Here is a 24,287-nt window from a genome sequence, read left to right as displayed (position 1 = left end):
GAAGTCGAAATACTGGAGCTAGACTGGTTTCATAATAGCCCCAAAAAATTCTGAATGTTGTTATTTGCAAAGTGCCTCCAAAAATTGAATGTACATGTCCAGTAATCTCTTTCGAGCCCAGGACACGCTAAGCCATATCGCGTAATTTCCGGGAACTACCGAACACGAATGTAAGACAATTTGAAGTGAGTTGAGTCATCTCTCGACAGTTGAACCTCAGAATAATCTGTCAAGTGCATTTGAAATCGTCAAACAGTCTCCCACTGTACTCTCTCCAGCTAACGGTCACCTACAAAATGAGCACACAAGACATCGTGACCGTCAGGTCCTTCTTGCCTACTATCCCGCTCCCAGGGAACAAGGACCGACCAGACATTACAACGAGTCGATTGATAATCCGCAGTCTCAAAGCAAGCGACCTGGAAGCATTGCATTCTCTGCGCACTCAAGAACCAGTCATGAAGTGGACCAAGGCTGGCTGCATCGACCAAAATATCGAGCAGAGCAAAGCAAAACTGGATCCTTTCCTGGCCCCCAATGATGCTATCACCGCCAACTGCGCTATCTGCCTAAAAGACACGGGTGAATTCATCGGCATCGGTGGATGTCATCTCTATCCTGCAGACCACGGCTGGCCCGAGGTGGGGTACATGCTCCGAACTGAGGCTTGGGGACAGGGCATCGCGACGGAATTTCTCAGTGCTTGGCTTAAGTTCTGGGCGGGACTTCCTCGAACGGAGAGGGAGATTGAAGTCCAGAAGGATATGGTGGATAGCGAAGGTGCAGTCGAGGAGCAGCTCATTGCCATCACGGAAAAGAGCAATGCCCCGAGCCAGAAAGTCCTTATCAAGGCTGGATTCCAGCGCTTTCGGGATTTCACTGAAGTGGATGATTCCAAAACTAAGAGTCTTGTTGCTTTTCGCTTCTTCCCATCGAAAGGAATAAGATCTGACGGTGTTTGAGAGGCTGCTCCGGTTCTCCGCGGTCCTTATCAAGGACCCGGTGCTTGGATGACCAAAGCGGCATTTCTCCGGAGTGGGATTGGATATATAGTGTGTTAGTAAGATGCTCTTTAGTTGGACGTATCTGCATTTCGAAGCCACTGGATGTATTCTTTTTTAAATGTTTTGATTTCAACATGGCGATGGAGGATGCAAAGAGCCTTAAGACTCCTAGTCTCCCCAACTGAAAGACATTTGTAGTGGTTCACTACAATAAATACAGTTGCATACTCTCTACAGTATATGTAGCCAGAGTGCAGTCAAGAAGTTTTTCCACCCTGTCAAGAATGTGTCGCCTCGACATGTCGGGAGGAGCCCTTGCCACATTTGGCCTAGCCTCGAGTCAGTATTGTGGGCCCACGCGTGACACTTTCGGCCTTGTTTATCAGGTTGGCAGGTGTTTGCCGTTTCCCTGTCTTTGTACTTCAATCCTTTATACCAGACACCTTGAAACTTCCGGGAGACCGTCTGCCAGTATTATGCGTCATCCAACGCGGTCTCTAGCAAAGGCGATTGATATGGACAAGCACGGAGCGTTCATTCTAGAAAAACCGTGTGGAAGAACGGAGAGACGGGCAGTCACCGTCTCTAACCAGGAATTATCAAACCCAACCCCCCGAACCAATACCAAAGCAATTCAACCAGATCCTACGAGTACCAGATTTGATCAAAGCCGACTGGTTCCCTGCCTTGCAAGCATTCAACTGCTGAGGGGAACGGACACGTGAGCGGCCCGGTCACCGTCCCCCCCACGCTTATAGATCTGTACCATCGAGAGCATAAATTGAGGCCATGTCATGAGCTGTTGAGGGAGTTGATCTTGCAACCAGTTACGACAGATTTCACTACACATACACACCGATATAATGGAGCAATACGACGTGGCAGTTGTGGGACTTGGTGTCCTCGGAAGTGCAGCGGCATACCACGCCGCTCAAAAGGGTAAGAAAGTCGTCGCATTTGAGCAGTTCGAGCTGGGTCACGTTCATGGTGCCTCTCATGACACATCGCGCATTGTCAGAACCACAAACTCATCACCTGAATATGTGGCTCTGGCCCAAGCTGCTTATAAGGACTGGGCTGCCCTCGAAAAGGCCACAGATCAAAAGCTGTTGACGATTACCGGTGGTGTTTTTTTCCTCCCTAAAGATGCCCCAACTCCCATCGGGGACTTCACGAGAAGTTTGGATGCCCGGAATGTGCCATATGAGGTTCTCAATGCCAAGGAAGTGAACAAGCGATGGCCCCAGTTCGATATTCCGGATACTGTCGATACAGTATATACAGCCGATACCGGCATTGCTCATGCTGCAAAGACCGTCTTGGCTATGCAAAGCCTGGCACGTACCCACGGCGCGGTGCTGAAAGAACATACACGAGTGGACCGCGTGATTCCCAAGGCGTCAGGTTCTGCTGTTGTCATCCAGACGTCAAAGGGACAAGTTCACGCAGCCAAAGTGATTCTTGCAGCTGACGCGTGGACAAACAAGCTTCTCGCCCCTCTCGGCGTACATATCCCATTGTCAGTGATGCAAGAACAAGTGACATATTTCAAGCCGACAGAAGAGCAAGCTTGGGAGTCTAGCCGTTTCCCTGTGTGGATCTGGGGCGGCGATCCTTGTTTCTACGGCTTCCCATCTTTCGGCGAGCCAACCATCAAGGCTGCCCGTGATACCTCCAACAACTTCATGACACCTGAGCAGCGTACCTATGTACACTCCCCCCAGTTGCTCGAGCAGCTTAACTCATTTATGGGCAAAGTCATGCCAGACAATGGCCGCCAGCCACTTCGAACCGTCACTTGTCAGTACACCATTACGCCAGTTCGACAGTTCGTTATCAGCCCCTTGGAAAAGCATCGGGATATAATCGTTGGCCTTGGAGCTGCTCATGCTTTCAAATTCGCACCGGCCTTCGGTCGTGTTCTGGCGGAGTTGGCTATTGATGGGAAGAGTACAGAGGATCTTTCCAAGTTTGGCATTCCGCAGACCGCGACTTATACTAGCAAGCTTTGACATGGTCATCATTGATCCAAGACGGGCTTATCATAAGCCAATATACTCAATTGATATCCTTGGTTTTATATTCTGTCGTAAATTCATGTCTGTGATTTATCTAATAGTTCAAAAATGGACATATTCTTCACCATGCAATGTGGTTCCGAATTACATCCGAGCTCGGATCGCACATCACGATGGTCCGAATGGGCTTGCATACTTCCAATAATATCCGCGGCAGTCTCACATGACGTGAATTGACCTGTGTTCTGGCGAGGATCAGACTGCGGTGATTCAGTCTCTGATTCGGTTGTGGCGGGAGTGAGTGTGGATGCTCGCTCTGCACAGGATCCTTGACTGTCCAAACTGCCCACATTGCCATTTACATTAGATTCCGGTATTGAAATTTTGGAACCAATAGTCATAAGCTCATGCGGCGAGCTGTTCAACTCTTTGTGAGGTGGAGTTGCCGAACGGTGGTATGCCACAAAAGGTAGAAGCGGCGCTCTTTGTAGGTTGTTTTCCAATTTTGAAGAGAGCATTTGATAAGAGTGAGATGGAATAGAGCTTGGAGGTTGCCCTTGCCATTCCAGGTATGCTTTGATCTGTGTTTCGGTCACACCGTGGAGCATGAGCAGAGATCGTAGCAGAACATTCTCTGTTGCGACCTTTTTTCCCGCTGCTTGAACCTCCTGTGTGGCTTTTACGCCAAGATTCTCAAACGAGCGTAATCGCTGCTCAAGGTCCTGAATGTACTCTTTTCGTCGTGCGCGAGAACGGCGCTGGTTATCACGGATTCTCGCGGATGAAGTTGCGGATCCCTTCGAATTCTCAAATTGCCTTGCCTTCATACTCAGGATATAGAATATGGGTTTGAGCCATATGATACAGATCTTCTTGTCTGAAAAGATGTCAAGATTGAACAGAACTAACGGATATCAACCCCAATCGGATCCTCCAATCACAAGCACAAGACAGATCCATTTACGAACTTGTCCAATCACCAGTCAGCAGTGACATGCTCAAACTGCATCTTTGAATATTTTGTTGTTTTAAAGCTGTCCCTTATTTCTTGTATTATTTGCATTTGACACTACCATATGCTGAATCTCCTTACAAAAAGAGTGCCGATAATTAGGCCTGCATCCTTGGCGCGACAATTTCTGTTGCCAAACTATTCCAAAAGGATGTCTTTTGCTCTTCCTCAAGTGGCTGCAAACACCCGCCAACCTGATGCTTCATTTCGATCCTTGTCATTGCCCGTGAATGAGGATGATCCAGATATTCGCCAGAAGTACAGGCCGTTCATCCTTAACGATGATGCAACTCAAGACTGGATCAACGATTTAGATTTGGCCACCGCACTCGATATGGCCGAGCAGAACCTACGGAATACAAACAAGAGGTTGAAAGTTCTGGTACTTTATGGCAGCCTTCGGAGAAGATCATATTCACGGCTAGTGGCATTGGAGGCTTCTCGTATTCTGTTCCGATTGGGTTGTGATGTACGTGTCTTTGATCCCCAAGGCCTTCCAGTGAAAAACGACGTCGACACGGATCATCCCAAGGTACAGGAGCTCCGAAACCTCAGCCAATGGAGTGACGGACATGTCTGGGTTTCGCCCGAACAACACGGCAATCTGGTGAGTTGCATCTTCGTCGCGAGAATCGCAACACTTCATAGAACTTTTGCTCACTCGTCCTTTTCTCTGCAATTCTAGACTGCCGTTTTTAAGAATCAAATTGATTGGATTCCTCTGAGCACAGGAAGCGTCCGCCCGACCCAAGGCCGAACACTGGCCATTGCTCAAGTGTGCGGTGGATCGCAATCATTTAATGCCGTCAACTCCCTGCGTATCCTTGGTCGGTGGATGCGCATGTTTACTATTCCGAATCAATCTTCAATCCCGAGGGCATATACACAGTTCCCGGATGAGGGTCAATCCGAAGATCAACGACTCATGCCTAGTGGTAACCGAGATCGTCTGGTAGATTGCATGGAAGAATTTGTCAAATATACGATTGTGATGCGCCCTCATATCGGTCTCTTTAGCGATCGCTTTAGCGAACGGGAAGAGAAAAGATTAAAGGAAGCAAAACTGAATGCTGTTTCATAAAGCTGGGTTGAAGACAATAATTTAGACACAAAAAGAAAGTGTCCTGACTCACAGGTGAAGACTACTTGAACTATATCTCCTATCCAACTATCTTGCACAAACGAGCTTAGTGGCTCATTGTACTTTCAGATATAGACCGTATATCCCAAGCCAGATACGGATACTTGATATTTTTTTAGCAATCTGATCATTTATTCTCATCCTTGTGAGGAGAAAACAAAGTGTTGGCCTGAATATTCAAGTTGTTTATTAATTCTGCCTGAGGCCGCCACACAGGCTGCCTCGGCAAAGCCTGATGTCATCTGTTCGAATCGCCAACTTATCCTGCTTCGACCTTCTCAATTGCACCAAATATGCTCTGTGGTCTGATTTGAATAACTCAACTCTTCGATATATTCATACTCTACTGCGCATATTCCTCTGCTTGAAACGCCCACTGTGCTTGCGACCATGGCCGCAGCCACCTTGCGACCTGTCACCCTCCCTTTGGCTGCCCTCCTTGTATACCCTGCAACGCTATTGCTTGGCTCACTGTATTCGACCATCTCACCAACAGCGAATCCTTCTCGGGATACGCAACTTGCAAGCCCTCTGGCCCCCTCCCTCGCTGCAGATCTACACCTCTCCGAAAGCCCCGTCAACTACTTTGCCCGGAAAAATAATGTCTTCAACGTGTACTTCGTGAAGATCGGATGGCTATGGACAACGGCTGCTTTCGTGTCGCTCCTACTCTTCCAACCTCTCTACTCTTCATCTCGTCCACAGTCCTCGTCACAACAAGAAACACGTCTCCGCCGCACTCTCCAGGCTGTTCTACGCTACGCACTGGCGACCACGGCATGGTACCTCTCAACACAATGGTTCTTTGGGCCAGCGATTATTGACCGCGGATTCGTGGTCACGGGTGGAAAGTGCGAGCGTGCCTTTGAGAAGGTCGAGGAACTGGGCACTGGCACCACCGACCTAGAAGCGTTGTTTACGGCCGCTACATGCAAGGCAGCTGGTGGAGCCTGGAGGGGTGGACATGATATCAGCGGACATGTGCTCATGTTGGTACTCGCCACAGGATTTCTGGCATTTGAAGCTGTTGGTGCTAGCGCTCCTGCGTTTCCTTCTCGCTTTGGCCCCACCGGCGACGCGGGGCGCGAGCGCAAGGCGAGTGATGCCGATAGCCCCCCTACAGTTGGAACCACTGAATCCGGCGGAGTTGCAGGGACATGGTCACTCCGTCTTGTTTGGGGTGTCGTTGGCTTGGGATGGTGGATGCTCTTCATGACTGCGATTTGGTTCCATACATGGTTAGAAAAGGTTTGTATATTCTTGCCGGTCCAAGTTCACATCTCGTTGCTAACATGTCTGACTAGTGGTCCGGTCTTTTGATTGCTTTGAGCGCTGTATACGCCATCTACATTCTGCCTAGACGGCTGGCGTCATGGAGGAATGTGGTTGGAGAGCCAGGGATATAGACACTGTGTATTCAACATGCCCTTTGCTCATCTGTGAATACGCCAAGTAATGATAGATTGCATTGTTTTGAGCTTAGAAACCAAGGGCTTTGGTGCTTTTCATTCTAATATTAATAGGATTTTTGAATCGGAGATATTTTCCATACGACCTCCTGAATTGATACAATACATCTGATGTGGCATCCATGTACTGCGACTTTGACAGGTCTGTTTACTTTTCGGGTGTCGGTTCAGCTTCAGGGCCCAGAAATCCACTTTGAAACGCTTAAACCGACAAGCATACCATCAATATCATGATTGAATCTGGTCGGATTGGCTTGACTCACCTCCCGGAATCAACGCAGCTGCATACATCACCCGAGTGATCGGCCTCAGGTCCACTGGGGTCAGATCATCGGAGATGGAGAGCTCCATATATGGGTCCCAAGCAGCAATAATAGCAGTCGAGAAAGTCTTTAGATTAACGGCGCTCTCTTTTTCGTTGGCTTGTTCGGCCTGGCATTCTATGCCCATACAGGCACCAAATTCACGGAAAGCCAAGCGAAACTTGATATTTCGCTCCAAGTAGCGGTTGATCTCAAATAGGTTGTCTGGAATCATAGGTCAGTATGTTCACAAGATTCCAGGCGACAACAACAAAAACTGACACATTTGTTCGAAACATCCCCTGGCTAGTTCGGCAGCCCAAGGCTCTCGCTCGGAAAACCAATGTGCAGACCACAAGGTCATTCCCAAATCCAACGGGTCACTGGAAACATAGTGCTCTCCTTTACGATTCATCACACGTCTGTAGTCGGAAATCTCCTCGGCCAAGACCTCGCCATCACCGGCTTCAACGGCTGAAGCCTGCAGCAGGCGAAAGATAACATATCCATCAATAGGATCCAAATTCCCCTCTGATGCAACCAATGCCTTTGTCAGGCTCATATTCATTTTCCATACCATCCTCGGGCGGGCTGTGGTACGACCGACGAAGAACTTTGGATGAATAGCTTTTGCCAGTTTCACAGCTTGTCTGTTGTATTCCATATTCCCGGAAGCTCTCGCCATCCGGTTCAGCGCAAACATCCATAGAGTCAGGTAGTGGTGATATTGTCCATCTGCATCTGGACCATGATCGTCTGTCTTACCGATTCTCAACCCACCACCCAGCGGATTCGTGTCAGTTGCTCCTGGCAGACGGGAGTCACCGTCACGGGTTCTACCTAGGACATCATGCACAGTATTAATCAGGCGGTCTGCGAGCACGAGATACCGGTCATCCCATTCGCCTTGCTTTTTGGATATGTTGTATTGGCTGTGCATTGTCAACAAGTTAACTACGCCGAAGGCGTCTGTCCATAGGTATCGACCTCCGTGGCCGCCTGATCTTGGTGGTGGGTTCCAGCTTGCTGGGTCTGTTATGCTGGTAAAACTGCCATAAAGTGATTCCATCGCTTGTTCGAAGCGATCCAGGCGTGGGGATGGGCTGTTGATTGGGAGAGCCATTCTTGAAGTATATGTGCTGAAGGTCAGTTGAATATGGGCGTGGTTCTTGAAATTGTGGAATGCTTGTCTACAAGTGAGGTTGAGTAGAATGAGGGGCTTCAAAGATTGCATTGAGTTTGTTTCATTTGCAGTGAGAAGCGTTCATTTGTCGCGCTTATTGGTGTTGGTACATTATGGTTCGGCTTTGACGGGGTGAAGTCATCATGATTGCAGTCGCCACAATGTAAATCATTCGCTAGGAAATGTCCCGGACAACAGAAGAACAAAAAGAAATTGTTGTTTCGCATGATGAGACAGTAGCTGTATCTCTATCAGCAGGAAAGACATTCATCGTGTCCGGGTTGACCGGTTTCATCAGCTGACAGCGCTCATCAGCAATCCATGCGATCAGCTTCCCTCTTTCTGAGGTCAAACAAAATGTCAAAATTTCAAGAACTGTTTAATTCAGCAATACATCCCCTTCCTGCTATCAAAGACCAAAGTTTCGCTTCCCATTTCGACACCTTTGCAGGCAAACAAGTGATACTCTTGGGCGACGGCAGCCACGGAACATCCGAATTCTACTCAGCACGAGCAGAAATCACCAAGCGACTCATCGAGCAACATGGCTACACTATGGTCGCAGTGGAAGCAGATTGGCCAGATGCAGAGGCGATCGATCGATACGTTCGCTTGCGCCCAGGACCAAAGGCTCAAATCGGAGGCACCGCAAAGGGATATGAACCCTTCAACAGATTCCCAACATGGATGTGGAGAAATTACGAAATGCAACACTTGGTAGAGTGGATGCGTGATCGAAACCAGCGTCTGCCACCAGAGAGAAGAGCCGGATTCTATGGGTTGGACCTCTACAGCATGGGAGCTTCGATCGGTGCCGTGATTGACTACCTGGACCGGGTAGATCCACAAGCAAGCAAGCAAGCTCGTCGGCGATATGGATGCCTAGAACCCTGGATTGATGATCCCTCTGCGTATGGCCTGGCATCCCTGAGAGGCTTGGGAGACTGTGAAGCAGGCGTGATGAAAATGTTGGCAGATCTTCTTGGGAGACGGCTCGAATATGCTCAACGTGACTTGCGAGATGGTGATGAGTATCATAGTGGCGAGCAAAATGCTCATCTGGTTCGTGACGCTGAGAAGTACTACAAGGCTATGTACTACAACTCCGCGAGCTCGTGGAACTTGCGTGACATGCATATGTTTGAGACCTTGCAGCGTCTATTGCGGCATCATGAGGGACAGAAAGCCATTGTCTGGGCGCATAACTCTCATGTTGGGGATGCCCGCTATACCAGTATGGGCTTCCGCCGCAGGGAACTCAACATTGGACAGCTGTGTCGTGAGCGACTATGTCGCGAGAACGTGACTATCCTTGGCTGTGGTACTCATACTGGGACAGTCGCAGCTGCTCATGAGTGGGATGATGATATGGAGGTCATGAATGTTCGTCCGTCTCGAGAGGACAGTTGGGAGATTATTGCCCATAATACTGGGGTACCAAGTTTCGTGCTGGATTTACGTCGGGATAACATAGATGCTTCTCTGAGGTCTGCTCTGGCTGCTGAACAGCGGCTTCAGCGTTTCATTGGGGTTATCTATCGCCCTGATACTGAGCGAATCTCCCACTACTCGCAGGCTATTCTGCACAAGCAGTTTGACGGCTACATCTGGTTTGATGAGACTCAAGCCGTCAACCCTCTCGAGGTTATCCAACCTGCCACGCCCCTTGGAAAGGGCGAAACATATCCATTTGGGCTCTAGTGAAGGTGAAAAGTTAGTTTCACATTTGACTGACAGTGTCTTGTTGAATCTTTGTAAAGCTTTGTATGCAACAAAAAAAGAATGGTCCCACTAAACAGATTAAATATATTTCTTGCTTGTCAATGAAAGAGTTATTTATTTGTTTCTCGTAATCTAAACGAGTTCCCCACGGTGATGGTACCATCTTCCACTCCTTGCTTCCCATAAACATGCTTTGTATCGCTTCACCCCGGGACGTCTAGTGCTGGCAACTCAGCAATAAATACCTTAGAATCCATTTCATACGTCACATTCCTCGACTTGCTTCTGTGGGTTTCTGTAAATTTATGAGAAGGCTCACTGCCTTCAACCTCGTTGGGGTGGTGTTTTCCGTCAAGTTCTTCGGTCTGCGTCGTCTCCCCAACTGAAGCTTGTGTGTCTGCTTGGTTCCCTTGAGGGGCCCGTTCGTCCAACAACTCGTTACCGAGTGCCTTCTGCTTGCGCTGCTGCCTCTTCTTCCACAGATGCGAGAAGATGACGCCAGTCCCAAATACTGCCGCGACTGCAACACCGCCAACAACACCCCCGGCAATTGCACCTGAGTAAATCGTAGCTTTTTCAAAATAGATACATTTTCATAATAGAGCCACCGGGCCTCATTTCGGGGAGTCAGTATCTCTTCCGCCGACGAGGTAGGGCTGTTTGGGTGGACTCATGGCAATGCTTCGTGATGGAGCACGCGTGTGATATCGAGGCTTGGCAGTAGGGGACACCAAACCCCTGGTCACACCAATCAAGATTATTGCACTGCTAGTAGAATGAAGGATAGTACATATCCTCTACCAAGTAGAGGGCGACCGGTTGGTTCATTATCTGGCCTTGTTTGGCCGGTCGGCGTTGAACTTGTGACTGTTGTGGACCCTCCGTTGGTAGAAGTGTGGGCACTATGTAAGCCTTCGACAGAGCTTGGGCGAGATATACTCGTAGAATGCTCTTAACGAGATCGATTCTATTAGATACAAATGCAATAGAAAGGGACTATAAAAAGGGGATCACAGACTATGCCTTTTATGGACTAGCGTAGTCTGACGTCGGGACCGAGGACTTCGGGACCGAGCATCAACGTCTGCTAGTGTTTCTATTTTGACATTCAATCAGACGCTAACTCACTACTCGATGCTTAGTCTGGGCTTCCTTACAAGGAAAAATACAGATTGATGTGACTATTGGCCCTTGCCGGGCTGCCCCGATATATTTGCGTCTGAGCACTAAGCACTACCTCCTATCACACTTCGGGTCACACGTGTGGATTCAAACATGTCTGGCATCACAAGAGGGCATTCTTGCATGTTATGTCAGAGGCGCAAAGTCCGGTGTGATAAGCAGAAGCCCTGCAGAAACTGTGTTAAAGCAAACGCCGAATGCACTGTTGTTCCCTCGCGGCCTCGTGGGAAAAGAAACACCCCAAAGCCCCAGGGTAAAGACTTGGCTGAAAGACTCAAAAAGTATGAAGAGCTTATGACACGACACGGGCTTGATTTTGTGTCACTTATTGATCAGGGCAATCCTGGTGCATCTGGGCTGCCTCACGACAAGGAAATATCCTCCAATGACGGTCCCCGGAACGAACATCCATCTAGGACAACCAAAGAAAGGCAAGTATTGGATCTTGGATGACCTCCTAGTTCGAAAGTTTGAGTTTTCATAATTGTCCTAACATGCGATCAGAGACTCTAAATGGTTCGCATACTATAATGAGGTATGGAACGGAAGAAAGTATGAATGTGACGAATAGCTAACTGTGTTCAGTACCGAGCTGCTGATGAAATGCTACATGGCTCCTCCGACGAGGAATCTGACCGTCCAACTGTCCACCATGCTTTTGACACTATGTTCAATGACACCAGCGGCTTTCCATTTGTCGCGGGTAGCTTGCAGGCCGAGCCCACTTCACATCCATCCTCAACTCAGGTTATCCAATTATGGCAAATCTATATAAACAACGTGAATCCTCTTCTGAAGATCAGCCATGTTCCCACGCTTCAACCTCAGATAATTGAGGCGTGTACGAACCCTGCCAACATTCCGAAGCCTATCAGCGCTCTCATGTTTGGAATATACCTTACAGCCGTAAATTCTATGGATGATGAGGACGTTCACAATATTCTTGGAGACGACAAGCCCACCGCTTTCGCTCGATATCGCAAAGCTATGGAGCAAGCTCTTATCGATGTTAATTTCATGAAATCTTCCGATTTTATGGTACTCCAGGCGTATTTCCTATATCTGGTAAGTTCCACTCCCTTTATTATTCATCATCTTGTGAGCAACAAGACATGCCTCTTGCCAGGCATCCTGACGTATGCTAACGAGTTTTCTGAATAGATCACGATGAGACTTTGGATTGACCCTCGGTCTCTTTTCTGCCTCATTGGCATCGCTGTTCGCATGGCAACCCGCATTGGTCTGCATCGAGACGGTGCCCAGTTCGGCCTTTCTCCTTTCGAGACTGAGCAAAGAAGGCGACTTTGGTGGCAGATAGTTGTTCTTGACAAGCGAATAGCTGAAATTACTGGATCGCCAATCAGCGCGTTGTCCTCTATGGGAGCAGACTGCCGGTATCCCCTTAACGTGAACGATACAGATCTTCACCCCCAATCTAAAGAGCCTCCATTACCGTCCGCTGGGATGACCGAAATGACATTTTCTCTCACGCGCATCGAAATAACCGTTGCCTCTGCACCCGATGGCATTCGACCAAATCCTAAAATTTCCAACAATGCACACCCCAACAATGAATCGTGCGCCGCAGACCCTAGCAAACCCCCAAAACAAAACACGAACATCTCCGAGAACCTCGACCGCTACTGCAAACACATGGAATCAGCCTATCTAAAGCACTGCGACACCAAAATCCCCCTCCAACTCTTCACCCTCCTAATGACACGCGTATCCCTCTACAAGCTCCGAGTCCTCGACTTCGTATGCCGAGGCACTTCCTCCCCAGACCCAGATCACAAACGACAAGACGCCGCCTTTCTAGCTGCAATCCACATGCTCGAATCAGATAATACGATCCATACCACGGCAAGTCTCCGTGGACTGGTATGGTACAGTAACATGCATATACCCTTACCGGGATACATCTTCCTCGCCAACGAAATCCGTCACCGCACCACAGGTGAACTCTGTGAACGTGCATGGGACGCTATCTGCCAAAGCCCATATCATAAAGGGTTGAGTCGAAATCTTCGGAGTCCATTGCATGTTGCTCTTGGGCAGGCGATTTTGAAGGCTTGGGGTGCTCGTGAGAGGGCGGAATTGGAGGGTGGTAAGGTGCTGCAGCCTCCGGTTCTTGTTGCTTCACTTCGTGAAACTCTTCCTGGTCATCTCACTGGACAGAGGGCAGGGCGGGATATGGCGGGAGCTACCATGGAGGCTGAGGATGGGTCTTTCTTTTTGCGTGGATCTGCGCCAAGTTCTCTGAATGAAGCCGGGAACGTGATGCCTGGCGAACATATGATGCTGGACTCTATGGCTGGGATAAGTGATTTGCCTGGCTCATCTTCTTTTGACTACAATCAGACCTTCTGGACGAACCTCATGCAGGCTGGTGCTTTTGGTGGTTTCTGGGAGGATTCTAATTATATCATGCAGCAAGAGTAACCCTTGAAGCTCTTTGAGCATGTTCTGAGAATAAATTTGAAAATACAGCTGGGGTCATAAATGTGTATATGCCACTGATGAAGTTTTGGATAGTACACGAAAAAAGCCTCGAAGCGAGTATATCGTTCATGTCTCATCCTACTTTGGGACTCTCTTTTTGCATCTCTTTTTCATCCATTTTCGAGTGCCTCGGGTTGATCATGTAGACTGTATAAAGGTGGTGACAAACGGCTTATGGCCTATTACTATTTTAACAGTCACAAAAGGTCAAATTTCTAATTTCATTAATTACATCAATGATTATGACGAAGGGGCTGTCCTTCCTGGGCCAGTCTCTGATACTTGACAGCCTTCTTCAGCACCATACCCTCACTCAACTGTGCAGTTTCCTGGCGGAACAGCTCCTGCCATGGAGTACCACTTGGAGCAACAGTATATCCATCAACACCCAAGTCCTTTCTCCGCTGTGCAATTTCCTCATCACTAATGAGAAGATTAACCTGTCGCTTCCGCAAGTCAATACGAAGCCTGTCCCCATCTTTCAAGATGGCAAGGTTTCCTCCGGCCGCCGCCTCGGGGCTAGCATTCAAGATGGAAGGAGACCCAGAAGTTCCCGACTGCCGACCATCTCCAATACAGAACAATCCGTCGATACCATCCTTGAGAAGTCGACCAGGGGGATGCATGTTGACAACCTCTGCCGCTCCGGGATACCCGATCGGACCGACACCACGCATAACAAGGATAGTCTTATCGTCAATTTGCGCTGAGCTTTCCAGACGATGTTCATAATCCTCTGGACCGTCAAAGACCACAACAGATCCTTCAAACGCATCTGGGTCTTCGGGGTTTGAAAGATAGCGTTTCCGGAAAGAAGGCGAGATCACACATGTCTTCATGATAGCGGAGTCGAACAGATTTCCCTTCAAATGAGCGAAACCGGCATTCTTCATTAATGGGTCGTCGTATGGACGGATGACCTTCCGATCCCACGTGTGCTTCCCGCGGACATTCTCGGCGAGAGTTTGGCCATTGCAAGTTAGGACGTCGCCGTGTAACTTGCCCTGGTCCAACAGCTCAGCCATGATAGCGGGAAGACCGCCGGCACGGTAGTATTCCTCGCCGAGGTACTCTCCAGAAGGTTGCATGTTCAATAAGAGTGGAATGGTTGATCCTAGGGTATCCCAATCATCCATGGAAACTTCCACGCCCGCGTGCTGGGCAATGGCATTGATGTGAATAGGGGCATTGGTGCTGCCGCCAATAGCGGCGTTTGCCACAATAGCATTCTCGAATGCCTCTCTTGTCATCAGATCGCATGGCTTTCGATCTGCTTCTACCATCTCCACGATCCGCAGACCGGTTTCATAGGCGCACTGAGCTCTGTGGCGGTATGCTGCGGGAATGGCGGCTGATCCCGGAAGTGCCATTCCTAATGACTCTGCGAGGGCATTCATTGTTGAGGCAGTTCCCATGGTGTTGCAGTGGCCGACTGATGGTGTTCTGGGTTTCCAATTAGCTTCTATTGTTGACTAGATGCTTCGGAAGGACTTACCCTCTAGCGATGTAATCCATGAATTCGTGCTCGTCAATGTCACCCGTGGCATATAGCTCTCGTCCGTGCCACAAGACACTGCCCGCTCCGGTCAAGGCTCCCTTGGAGTAACCGTTGAGCATAGGTCCCACATTCATACAAATAGCAGGAATATTCTGTGAGAAGTTAGCATTGATGGATCAATGTCTCTGAAAGCATAATGCTCACCATAGTAGCCGCGGCCATCAAACAAGCCGGTGTAGTCTTGTCACAGCCAGTGAGCAACACAACACCATCAAGGAAATATCCAGTCAAGATTTCCACCAAACCAAGATACGCAAGATTACGATCAAGAGTAGCAGTAGGCCGTCTGGAAGTCTCTTGAATAGGATGCGTAGGGAACTCAAACGGAATACCACCAGCAGTTCGGATACCCTCCCGAACCCGCTTGGAGAGCTCGATGTGGTGGCGATTGCAAGGTGCGATATCTGACCCGGTCTGAGCAATTCCAATCATGGGTTTTCCAGACATAAGCTCTTCTCTGGTAATGCCGTAGTTGAAATACCGCTCCATATAGATGGCAGTCATACCAGGGTTGCTGGCACAATCGAACCACGATGAAGACCGGAGTGTCCGCCCCGGTTTCTTGACGGGGACTTGGGCATTGTCGCGCTCATTTGTGACACCCATGCGGGTCTCTAGTTCCTGATTGCGTCGTCGTAGAGCTTGTAGCTCACTAAGACAGTCTTCTATGTTGATGGACTGGGGCTGAGGGGCGTCATTGCTGCATGAGCAGCCCTCGCAGGACTTTTTGGAGGAGCACACCATAATGTGAGATGTGAGACTATGTTCAAGGGTGACATTTTGAGTGGGGGATTGCAGATTATATATAGATGGCTGTTCATTCGTGTTTCCCCGGAACTGTGGAGGTCGGATTGACACTTTCCGGAATGCGTGGGGTGGTGATGTAGTGGGATGTGGGATGTGATGTGTTTTCCCCCGGAGAAGAGCCGAGACTTGCCTCTCGGGAAGTGAGCAGCCGGAAGTCGGATATTGGTATTGCCTTGTCAACATATCTACGAACTTCGACATTCTCATTTCTTCATCTGTTCATCTCACAATGCAAGGAACAAACCGTGTCAAATCTGTCCTCGACAAGGGTGGACTCGCGTTGGGCGTGTGGCAGATGCTGCCCGGCAGCAACATGTCGCGCACTCTAGCAAGAGCCGGATACGATTGGGTTTTGGTAGACTGTGAACATGGCAACATTGATGGTAGGCAATGCATATCTTCGTGTATTTAGGAGATACTCACCTTCTTCCAGATGCCGCAATGCACGAAGCTGTCCCCGCCATAACGTCATATGGAGTCAGTCCCATCGTCCGAGTTCCGGATTTCCAATCCTGGATGATCAAACGTATGTGATACGTTGTCAATCCAAGTCTCAATATTCTAAGTATTTGTATAGGAGCACTGGACGCAGGTGCCCATGGAGTCCTCGCTCCTCTGGTACGAACCGTTGAAGACGCTAAGAGCTTCGTCGAGGCATGCCGATTCCCACCACAGGGCAAGCGAGGCTTCGGCTCACCATTCCCCATGGAACGCTTTGGGCCAAATGTGACTGCTACGCAGTATCTTACGGAGGCAAATGCCAACCTATTGCTATCTGTGCAAATTGAGACGAAAGAAGCATTCGACGATGTCGATGCCATTGCCGCTGTTGATGGGCTCGACTTGTTGTTTGTGGGGCCATTCGATCTCGGCAATGGCATCGGGCACCCCGTACTGACTGGCACGTTTGCGCCTGAATTGGAGCAGGCTATTGAGAAGGTTCTGGCTTCGGCACACAAGGCTGGCAAGAAAGCTGGTATTTACTGTGGGAGTGGAACTCAGGCGAAAAAATATGCCGATCTTGGATATGACTTTGTCAATGTTGTGACTGATATTGGTGCTTTGACTAGCTCGCTGGCGAGTGAGATGCAGATTGTCACTCAGAAGGCGAGTAAGACTGCCTCTGGGCCTTACGGTAACTAGACGGTGTGTCCCCCATGCAATGAAAAATATAGGGTATTCGGAATGGGCTTGTCTTTAATTTCATAACATGTATCATTATTCATGCACCTAGAGAATGCCAAAAGGAAAGTGATTCGACATCAACCTGGAACCCTTGGGCAATCGCCTCAAGGTCGAGATCGGACAATTCCAAATTCAGCAAAGGAGACCCAAAGCCAACGGTCCGGTCTGGAAATCCTTGCTCGCCAGTGGGAATGTTGGAGTCGTCCATAACAACACTTTCACCTGGTAGACTTTGCACAGAAGTAACTGTGTGCTGGTTGTCATCCGGGGTGCTAATCCCGAGGTGAGAAATCAGCTTATCCAGATTCTCCTTGGCCTTCTCTGCTGCAGCATAGAGACGTGTATGCTCGAGTAGGATATTGCGACAGAGTACCAGAGATTGAAAGACGGTAGAATTGCTTCCCTTCTGTGCAACTATTCGGGCGTGGATCGTTGCGCTGATGTAGGTCGCATAGGACAACATATATGGCGCGCTGCTTAATGAGAAATGCTGGGAGTAGTCGTGCAAAATTTGAACAATCTGATTTGCAGCCGACGTGCAGGCGTTTACTGACTCGTGGGCGGTTGTTGAATTGATCACGCCGCCATGGCCTCCTGTGATTAATGGGCGATGCAAAAGAATGATCAACACGTTAAATAGAGCCCTAAATCTCGTCAGTGGTTTTCGATTGGCATCGGCTGAGTGAAAGTCCATACAGAAGACATGCAGACTGAGGCAAAAGAACCGATTGGTCTGGAAAGGATAGATAATCAAGCTGAGGCGTCAGGCTTTGTCGCCATCTTCTCAACTGGGACTTTATATCCTCTGAGACACTCTCTTTGTGGGCGGGACTCGACTCTCGGGATTCGGAGTATATTTCGCACAGGATACGTTCGACGATCGTTGTCAATTCGCAGAATTTGGTAAGCAAAGATACATTCAATGATGGAACCACCTTATATGGCTTGATGGTCGTGTATGAAATATCCTGGAAAGGCTCCAATTCGTCATAATCATCCAAGAAGTCCAAAGATGCCCTCATGTTGACATGATTGAGAAGGGGCGGTCTTCCTTGGAAAAGGCATTGGATCTTGTCAATTACTGTAGACTTATTAGATTCAATTGTGGTAATGCCAGTTGGTGCTTCCGGACTCACAATATGCACCCCAAAGTACTCTCTTCCGGATTTCAAGCTCTTCAGCAGGAATACTATCGGGGGAAGGGAGCACATGCAATCCGAGATCAATAAACATGTTAAAGGCATTTCCGGCATAGAGCCACGATAAACTCCTCTCATCACATCGCGAGAAAAGAGCATTAGACATAATCAGTAAGGCCTGAAGAGTGGTTATTTCGCTCTTGTCGAAGCAATCCCGGAGAAGCTGGGTAAACCGTTGACGGAATTTCCATCCTGCTGTAGTAATGTCATTTGGGTCCGAGCGAAGCTCAGGACTGTCACAATGTTTCGATACTACAAAGAATATCGCATTCAATAGCAATTTGGAGAAGTAGGGTCCTTCGCAGGCCATGTCTCGCATGAATGCTGGCCGGTAGATTATCTGCGCTGTGTAGAGTTGACGACTCCAGTATATGGAGAGGAGATGCATGCCGATTTCGGGATCAACCCCATCAAAGTCAAGTCTTCCTGCAGCTAGATTGAGAGACTCGAGTTGTCCTTGGAATACCCCTTTAGTATCATACATATAGATCTTCTATGGTGCACAACTTACTCTGCCTTGCGGTCTGAGAGAAAAGAAGATGCCGTATCATCTCTTCATTGGAATGATCATCCGAAGGTGGTCGATTCTGCCCAGTATAATTCGGACTTGTATCATCATAGACTGTACTCGTTGGACCATGGTACAACGATATATTCCTGTGGTCGTTCTCCGGAACCTCTGGATGCGATGCATCTCTAGTTTCATTGGAGGAATCATTTCGCGAGAGACCGATGCCCCCTCCTATTCTTGAAATTGGCAATGGAGTTCGTGATGGGCTACTCAATGTAATGGGACTTGCTTGCTTTGACTGCACTCTCCCAGACGGACCGGCATTGCTGTTCCGTAGCTGAGTGCATTGCTGTCGAAGTATGTCATTCTCCTGCTCTAGTTCTGCAATGCGGTGATTGGTTGGTCTGAATATAAATAATCAGTCCTATACAATTTCAATCCGGGGAATCTACTTCGTACCTTGGCTTTTGGTGCACGGCCCCTACCTGGCAATCGATTCCCTTGGCCACACAGTTGCCGCACTGCGGTCTTTGTGCATCACATTTCAACTACTAATTGTCAGCCCTGGAAAACTACATAGGGACATAGTCCCGTACCTTTTTCTGGCGGCAGAACACGCATGCTGCCGCCGATCGGCTTCTTCGAGTCGACATTGGTAGTCGGAAAGTCTCATTCCGAGATTTGCCCCCGAGATCACTCAGGCCGGATATTGCAGCCTTGGATCTCAGGCCTTCTATCCACACTCCGACATCATTAACAAGCTTTGTGGGGGTGGCTGAAGTACATCTAAAAGAGGATCTTGGATATTTGGACGAGTTATGGCCTCCGAGCCAGTAAGTCCACTTTTAGCCCTAATCCCGGCAACACCCAGGGATCTGCTTGACTGGTCAAAATATTCCAACATAGTCCTGGGAGGTATGAGCATATGGTCTGCATTATCTACGTCTAGGTCACTTGCCAACCTCATAGCCATGGATCCCCACTGTCACGCTCATACAAAGCATCTATAAAATCCGATCGATGCAATCCGTCGTGTACAAGCCCTGAGAATCTACATGTAGCCAAAAGCTCAAGGAAGAAAGGCCGATAAAGCATCTTTAATCCCATAATTCGTAAATCCCTAACCAAAAATGAGTCCCATAAGCGCCACGCTCACAATGCCGCAAGAAAAGAAACTCCAGTGAATGCACCAGTCTCACGATCCCGATCCAAATCCAGCAATTCAAAGCACGTCAAGATCAAAACCCGACCAGACCAGATAAATTGAGCCCTCAATGCCCACCATCGGAATCCGGAACCTTTCCCCCAGAAGCAACAACAACCCGATCAACCTCTCCGCGACACTCAGGCATAGCACTTCTCATCTCACGAGCAAGCACATCCCGAAAACTAGCAAAAGCCTCACGCTTCCCGCGCAGATCCTGATTGCCGCGCTGGACGAGCTCGACGAATTCACGAGTGTAGATATCGGGGTTGCGCGCTGAGTCGACGTAGTCGATTATTTCTGGTGGGAGTTGGATGCTGGATAAGGGTGGGTTTGAGGGGTCTGTCGTTTGGTCCGGTTGGATTTCGGTATTTGGGGGGAGCTGGGTGTGTGTCGAAAGGGTTGAAAGGGCTAGGGTGAGGTTTTTGCTGGGTTGGGTTGTTCGTTAGTTTTTTTTTTTTCTTGTTAAGTTGGTTTGTGGTTGGGAGTCTGGGGACTGGGTTGGGTCGTGGGATGTGGGTGACTCTTTGGTTTTGGTTGCGAATTGGGGGGAATGGAGGTTGTGAAAATGGGTCAAGAGCCATTGTAGCTAACGTACATCTTTCGCACGAGCTCTTGCTGTGTCTCTGGGCCTAGGTAGCCGTGGACGGCGGATTGGATCTCGAATAACTGTTGGATGACATCTTTTAGGTCGTCTGTATAGCGCGTTAGCTTTGGGACCCTGCTGCTGACCAGGATAGAACTCACCATCGACTGTTTTCAAGGTCACAGGAGCCATGGCTTTACCTGTTGAAAGAAGAAACGACAGGCGAGCTCGAAGTGAGTGAGGTTCTTAGTCTTGCGGGGAGAAAACAAGGGCGGTGAGAGAGGTATCAAAGCACATGCGTCGATATATCATGAGCGACATGTGTTGGAAAAACTAAGGAGAATTACAGAATAAAAGTCCGAGAACTGAGATCATGTCCAATATGTCACTGTCTATATATGCATAGCTCGAGGGAACCAGTCATTCCCGGAGATGCGCCCGAAGGGCAACACACGTACACACGCTGAAACCGCATCATGTGAAACAAAACGACTTCTATCTTGTACTCTACACTTCCCGAGTCCGCAAACTAGCGTATTTGGGGATTTCAATCTCCGTCTCCATCTCAAGTCCGGAGAGGCTGGGGAATCGCTTGCTGAAGTTGGCTTCCCAGTCTTCGCCAGGGCTTGCCGGGGTTGTTTGGAAGGACGGACTCTGGCCCTGGCCTTGGCTGGTGCCAGGTCGCGAGGTGTCCGCGCCAACGCGCAAATTCTTGGGCTTTGGCGGTGCGGTTGGTCTGGCTGCGGGGCGTTGCGTGGATGGGTAGCTGGTGGTGGTGCCAGATTGCGGGAGTCCTGCTGGGGCGCTGTTGTCGGCCCGGCGGTCCGGAGTAGCTATGGAGCCCTCGCGGGCGCTGTAACTAGGACCGGATGTCCTAGACGCGGGGATTTGACTGGGAATGGATTGGGTTTCACTCTGCTTTGCCTGCAAAGAAGAGGAAGTGTCTGTGAAGTGACCATATCCAGTCGCTGTCTTGGGGACGACGGGCTTGTTAGACTCTCCCAGCAATGACTGCACCTTGTTCTGAATGGTACGGGAGCGAGGGCCATCGCTGGCCGACCTTCCTCCGTCGCCCTTTTCAGCAACCCGGCGGCGATACTCGGCTGCAGCACTGGCAACCCGTTTTTCTTCTTGTGAGAGTCGACGACGCTCCAGCTCTCGACGCATCTCGGGTGAGATATCGTCGCGGTCTGCGTCTTCCAGAGCAATATCGTTGTCTGGCGAAAAGCGCTCCTCGCCTGAATCAGACCCTCCGATCAAGCTCTGCTGAGGCACTCCCTCGGATGAGGGTGTTGAGGGTTTATCCTGGTTGCCCGCCTCGAATCGGCGGAAAGCATCGCCAAATCGTCCGGCAAACAAGTTCTTGCCTCCCGAGAGCGAAAGAGTAGAGAGACTGCCACGCTGTTTGTGTTTGTGGCTACCGCTAGAGCGTTTTTCCCGCTTCCGGTTGCTTTCCTCTTCCTCCTTTGCTCGTAGATAGTCAACATCCGAAGAAATATTAGCTCGGTCAGCATCCCGATCAATGTCGGTGCGGACAGATCGTAGCGGCGCACCACCTTCATACTGCGCACGAGAGATATCCAAAGAGGAGCGGGGGCTTTCAGAATTACGCGGTAAGTCATATCTCGCCGGTGATTGTACGGACATGGGACGAGCCTTTGCCACGGCAGACTTGGAGCGTCCCACGGGGTCGCTCATCTCCAACCCGGATGGGCGTCGCAAAGTCTCCATGGATGGACGCGCAGAGTTAGAGAGAGTAGAGATACGGTCAGATGACAGGCGAGGGCTCGCTTCCGGCTTCAGGCTTGACATCGGAGGCGACGGCGCCTTGTCTTCTGCCTTCCAGGGTTGACTGGAAGGCCGCTCATTATCGGACGAGGGGAATCGATAAATCGGGCGACTAGATATCTTCGGTTCTGGCAGACGAGGTGTTTGAGCGGGCGAAGTCATGGTACCGGTCGACACCATCGTTGGCCGCTGGGGAGTGGGCTGATACAGGTGGGCCGGCTGCCGTGTAGGCACTTCGCGAGCATGGGGAGATCGTACGGGTGACGCTTGAGATGGTCGCTTGAAAGCTGGCTTCTGCTCGCGCTCAGGTGACTGGTGGCGAGCAAAGGCGTCATCAGCCAAGGCGTTGGTGAGTCGCTGAGATAGATCTTCGTCCTCGGACTTCGATTCTGTCACAGTTGGTTCGAACTCAAACTTGTCACCCTTCTCGTGCAAGATGTCAAACTGGTCCAATGATGGGAATCGTTTTGACATCTCCTCTACCGTCTTCTTTCGGGAAGCGCCTCCATCTAAAGCGGCGAACGGATCAGTCGACGAGCCACCGGCCGGGTTCCGGTACGGCGATGGACTGGGTCTCGCGGAGCTAGTGTGGGACGACTGGGGTTTCCCTGGTCTACCACGTCGCATAGGCGCAATCTCGGGGATGATCTCGGTCTCCTGCACCGGCGGAGAGAACACTGCCCCAGCTGCGGGTGCCTCTACAGGCGTAGGAGGAAGCTCCTGGTACTTGCGCGCTTCTGAGACAGAGCGATTGGAATATATCTACCTGGCGTCAGCATCAAATCTCCACAAAAAAAACGAAAGGGTGATGACGAACGTCTTTGATCGGAACATCCTTTCCTTGCATCTTGCACACCTCACGCATCACCTCGTATATATTGGGACGGTTGCGCGGGTCTTCCTTAAGCATTGAACCTAAGCGAATGTGTCAGTAGCAGATCGTCGACCTCGAAGATATTCCCGAGACTCACCAATCAATAGCTTTAACCGAGGCGAGAACGATGGGTAGGAGGGGTATTTGAAGGTTGCGTTGAGAATAGCCATCTGACCAACCTCTTCAAACGGAGTCGTATAGTAGCATAGTTTGTACAAGAACACACCGAGTGCCCAAATATCACTCTTTTCATCAATGGGTTGCTTCCGGTAGACGTCAATCATCTCCGGACTGCGGTACTGCAATGTCGTATGTCGCTGCACATCATCTTCAATCAGGCGACCTTCAGCGGCCGAAGTAGCAGCAGGACGAGGGGGTGCGGAGGACCCAAAATCACACAGCTTGTAAGTGGCGGAGCTCCCCTTGCCCGAGATCAACACATTCTCAACTTTCAAATCACGATGGAGAAGAGGGGGCTTGAGATAGTGCATACAAGCAACGCCTTCAGCCACATCCGAGAAAATCTTAACAATTTCTGGCTCTGTCAAGCGGTGCTGAAGCCGGGTGTTCATGAAGTCAATCAGACCCCCGCCCGCGCAGTACTCCATAACCAAGAACACTTCATATCCACCGCCGCGCAACTGCGAAGCATGCGAATCAATATACGTCACAATATGCCGGTGGCCCTTGAGTTTCTTCATCGTTTCGACCTCGGTGCGCATGTTGGCGAGGGCCGCTTTGTCGGGCACGGCAACCCGCTTGAGCACTGCGGTCTCGGAGCCATTGACAGGTTTGGGCAGTCGCACCACGTAGACATGAGCAAAGCCACCTTCAGAGAGGTACTTTTCCACTACCACGCGATGGCTGCCGACCTGCACCTTAGTGCCCGGAAGCAAGGTCCCCGCAGGTGCTGTCACTGCGGTGACGGGGTTATAGGCGGGGAATTGACGTGACGTCGCGGAATGACCATGGTAGGTTTGGGAGGACATGGTGGCACGGATGCCCTTAAAGGGCAGGTCAGGAATCGGTTCTCGACGACT

The 24,287-nt window shown here is 49.8% G+C and overlaps 13 protein-coding genes across 13 annotated transcripts; 7 read left to right on the top strand and 6 right to left on the bottom strand.

Annotated features, from left to right (window-relative positions):
• Positions 1-296: 296 nt before the first annotated feature.
• Positions 297-962, top strand: PENARI_c001G04130 (GNAT family N-acetyltransferase; the record flags this gene model as incomplete). Its single annotated transcript, XM_022626449.1, has 1 exon — positions 297-962. One exon carries the CDS (start codon positions 297-299, stop codon positions 960-962), a length of 666 nt encoding a protein of 221 aa, XP_022493025.1.
• Positions 963-1,867: 905 nt separating this feature from the next.
• Positions 1,868-3,016, top strand: PENARI_c001G11265 (putative sarcosine oxidase; the record flags this gene model as incomplete). Its single annotated transcript, XM_022627013.1, has 1 exon — positions 1,868-3,016. The coding sequence occupies one exon, from the start codon at positions 1,868-1,870 to the stop codon at positions 3,014-3,016; it is 1,149 nt and encodes a 382-aa protein (XP_022493991.1).
• Positions 3,017-4,185: 1,169 nt separating this feature from the next.
• On the top strand, positions 4,186-5,115 carry PENARI_c001G06809 (uncharacterized protein; the record flags this gene model as incomplete). The annotated part of the gene is made up of 2 exons (XM_022626668.1): positions 4,186-4,641; positions 4,720-5,115. The coding sequence occupies 2 exons, from the start codon at positions 4,186-4,188 to the stop codon at positions 5,113-5,115; spliced, it is 852 nt and encodes a 283-aa protein (XP_022493307.1).
• Positions 5,116-5,565: 450 nt separating this feature from the next.
• Positions 5,566-6,581, top strand: PENARI_c001G01387 (putative inositol phospholipid biosynthesis protein Scs3; the record flags this gene model as incomplete). The annotated part of the gene is made up of 2 exons (XM_022626229.1): positions 5,566-6,423; positions 6,480-6,581. The coding sequence occupies 2 exons, from the start codon at positions 5,566-5,568 to the stop codon at positions 6,579-6,581; spliced, it is 960 nt and encodes a 319-aa protein (XP_022493061.1).
• Positions 6,582-6,872: 291 nt separating this feature from the next.
• Positions 6,873-8,069, bottom strand: PENARI_c001G04071 (uncharacterized protein; the record flags this gene model as incomplete). The annotated part of the gene is made up of 2 exons (XM_022626446.1): positions 6,873-7,171; positions 7,229-8,069. 2 exons carry the CDS (start codon positions 8,067-8,069, stop codon positions 6,873-6,875), a joined length of 1,140 nt encoding a protein of 379 aa, XP_022493223.1.
• A 417-nt stretch (positions 8,070-8,486) lies between these two features.
• Positions 8,487-9,830, top strand: PENARI_c001G08562 (putative erythromycin esterase; the record flags this gene model as incomplete). Its single annotated transcript, XM_022626805.1, has 1 exon — positions 8,487-9,830. The coding sequence occupies one exon, from the start codon at positions 8,487-8,489 to the stop codon at positions 9,828-9,830; it is 1,344 nt and encodes a 447-aa protein (XP_022493890.1).
• Positions 9,831-10,054: 224 nt separating this feature from the next.
• On the bottom strand, positions 10,055-10,469 carry PENARI_c001G08251 (uncharacterized protein; the record flags this gene model as incomplete). Its single annotated transcript, XM_022626787.1, has 2 exons — positions 10,055-10,407; positions 10,460-10,469. The coding sequence occupies 2 exons, from the start codon at positions 10,467-10,469 to the stop codon at positions 10,055-10,057; spliced, it is 363 nt and encodes a 120-aa protein (XP_022493017.1).
• A 657-nt stretch (positions 10,470-11,126) lies between these two features.
• On the top strand, positions 11,127-13,475 carry PENARI_c001G03121 (uncharacterized protein; the record flags this gene model as incomplete). Its single annotated transcript, XM_022626356.1, has 4 exons — positions 11,127-11,314; positions 11,538-11,568; positions 11,619-12,098; positions 12,195-13,475. 4 exons carry the CDS (start codon positions 11,127-11,129, stop codon positions 13,473-13,475), a joined length of 1,980 nt encoding a protein of 659 aa, XP_022494006.1.
• Positions 13,476-13,768: 293 nt separating this feature from the next.
• On the bottom strand, positions 13,769-15,837 carry PENARI_c001G03792 (IlvD/Edd family dehydratase; the record flags this gene model as incomplete). Its single annotated transcript, XM_022626425.1, has 3 exons — positions 13,769-14,978; positions 15,031-15,185; positions 15,238-15,837. 3 exons carry the CDS (start codon positions 15,835-15,837, stop codon positions 13,769-13,771), a joined length of 1,965 nt encoding a protein of 654 aa, XP_022493913.1.
• A 292-nt stretch (positions 15,838-16,129) lies between these two features.
• PENARI_c001G09385 (HpcH/HpaI aldolase family protein) lies at positions 16,130-17,043 on the top strand (the record flags this gene model as incomplete). Its single annotated transcript, XM_022626864.1, has 3 exons — positions 16,130-16,283; positions 16,334-16,426; positions 16,478-17,043. The coding sequence occupies 3 exons, from the start codon at positions 16,130-16,132 to the stop codon at positions 17,041-17,043; spliced, it is 813 nt and encodes a 270-aa protein (XP_022493040.1).
• A 79-nt stretch (positions 17,044-17,122) lies between these two features.
• On the bottom strand, positions 17,123-18,107 carry PENARI_c001G09647 (fungal specific transcription factor domain-containing protein; the record flags this gene model as incomplete). Its single annotated transcript, XM_022626888.1, has 2 exons — positions 17,123-17,729; positions 17,782-18,107. 2 exons carry the CDS (start codon positions 18,105-18,107, stop codon positions 17,123-17,125), a joined length of 933 nt encoding a protein of 310 aa, XP_022494018.1.
• Positions 18,108-20,066: 1,959 nt separating this feature from the next.
• On the bottom strand, positions 20,067-20,777 carry nut2 (mediator complex subunit NUT2; the record flags this gene model as incomplete). Its single annotated transcript, XM_022626240.1, has 3 exons — positions 20,067-20,427; positions 20,598-20,694; positions 20,747-20,777. 3 exons carry the CDS (start codon positions 20,775-20,777, stop codon positions 20,067-20,069), a joined length of 489 nt encoding a protein of 162 aa, XP_022493443.1.
• Positions 20,778-21,092: 315 nt separating this feature from the next.
• PENARI_c001G03134 (putative serine/threonine protein kinase) lies at positions 21,093-24,236 on the bottom strand (the record flags this gene model as incomplete). Its single annotated transcript, XM_022626359.1, has 3 exons — positions 21,093-23,135; positions 23,191-23,288; positions 23,345-24,236. The coding sequence occupies 3 exons, from the start codon at positions 24,234-24,236 to the stop codon at positions 21,093-21,095; spliced, it is 3,033 nt and encodes a 1,010-aa protein (XP_022493483.1).
• Positions 24,237-24,287: the final 51 nt, after the last annotated feature.

The sequence above is a fragment of the Penicillium arizonense genome (assembly GCF_001773325.1).
Source record: "Penicillium arizonense strain CBS 141311 chromosome Unknown PENARI_contig001, whole genome shotgun sequence".
Lineage (NCBI taxonomy): Eukaryota > Fungi > Ascomycota > Eurotiomycetes > Eurotiales > Aspergillaceae > Penicillium > Penicillium arizonense.
Note: the sequence above shows the minus strand (reverse complement) of the source record. Positions and strands in the feature narration are given on the sequence as shown.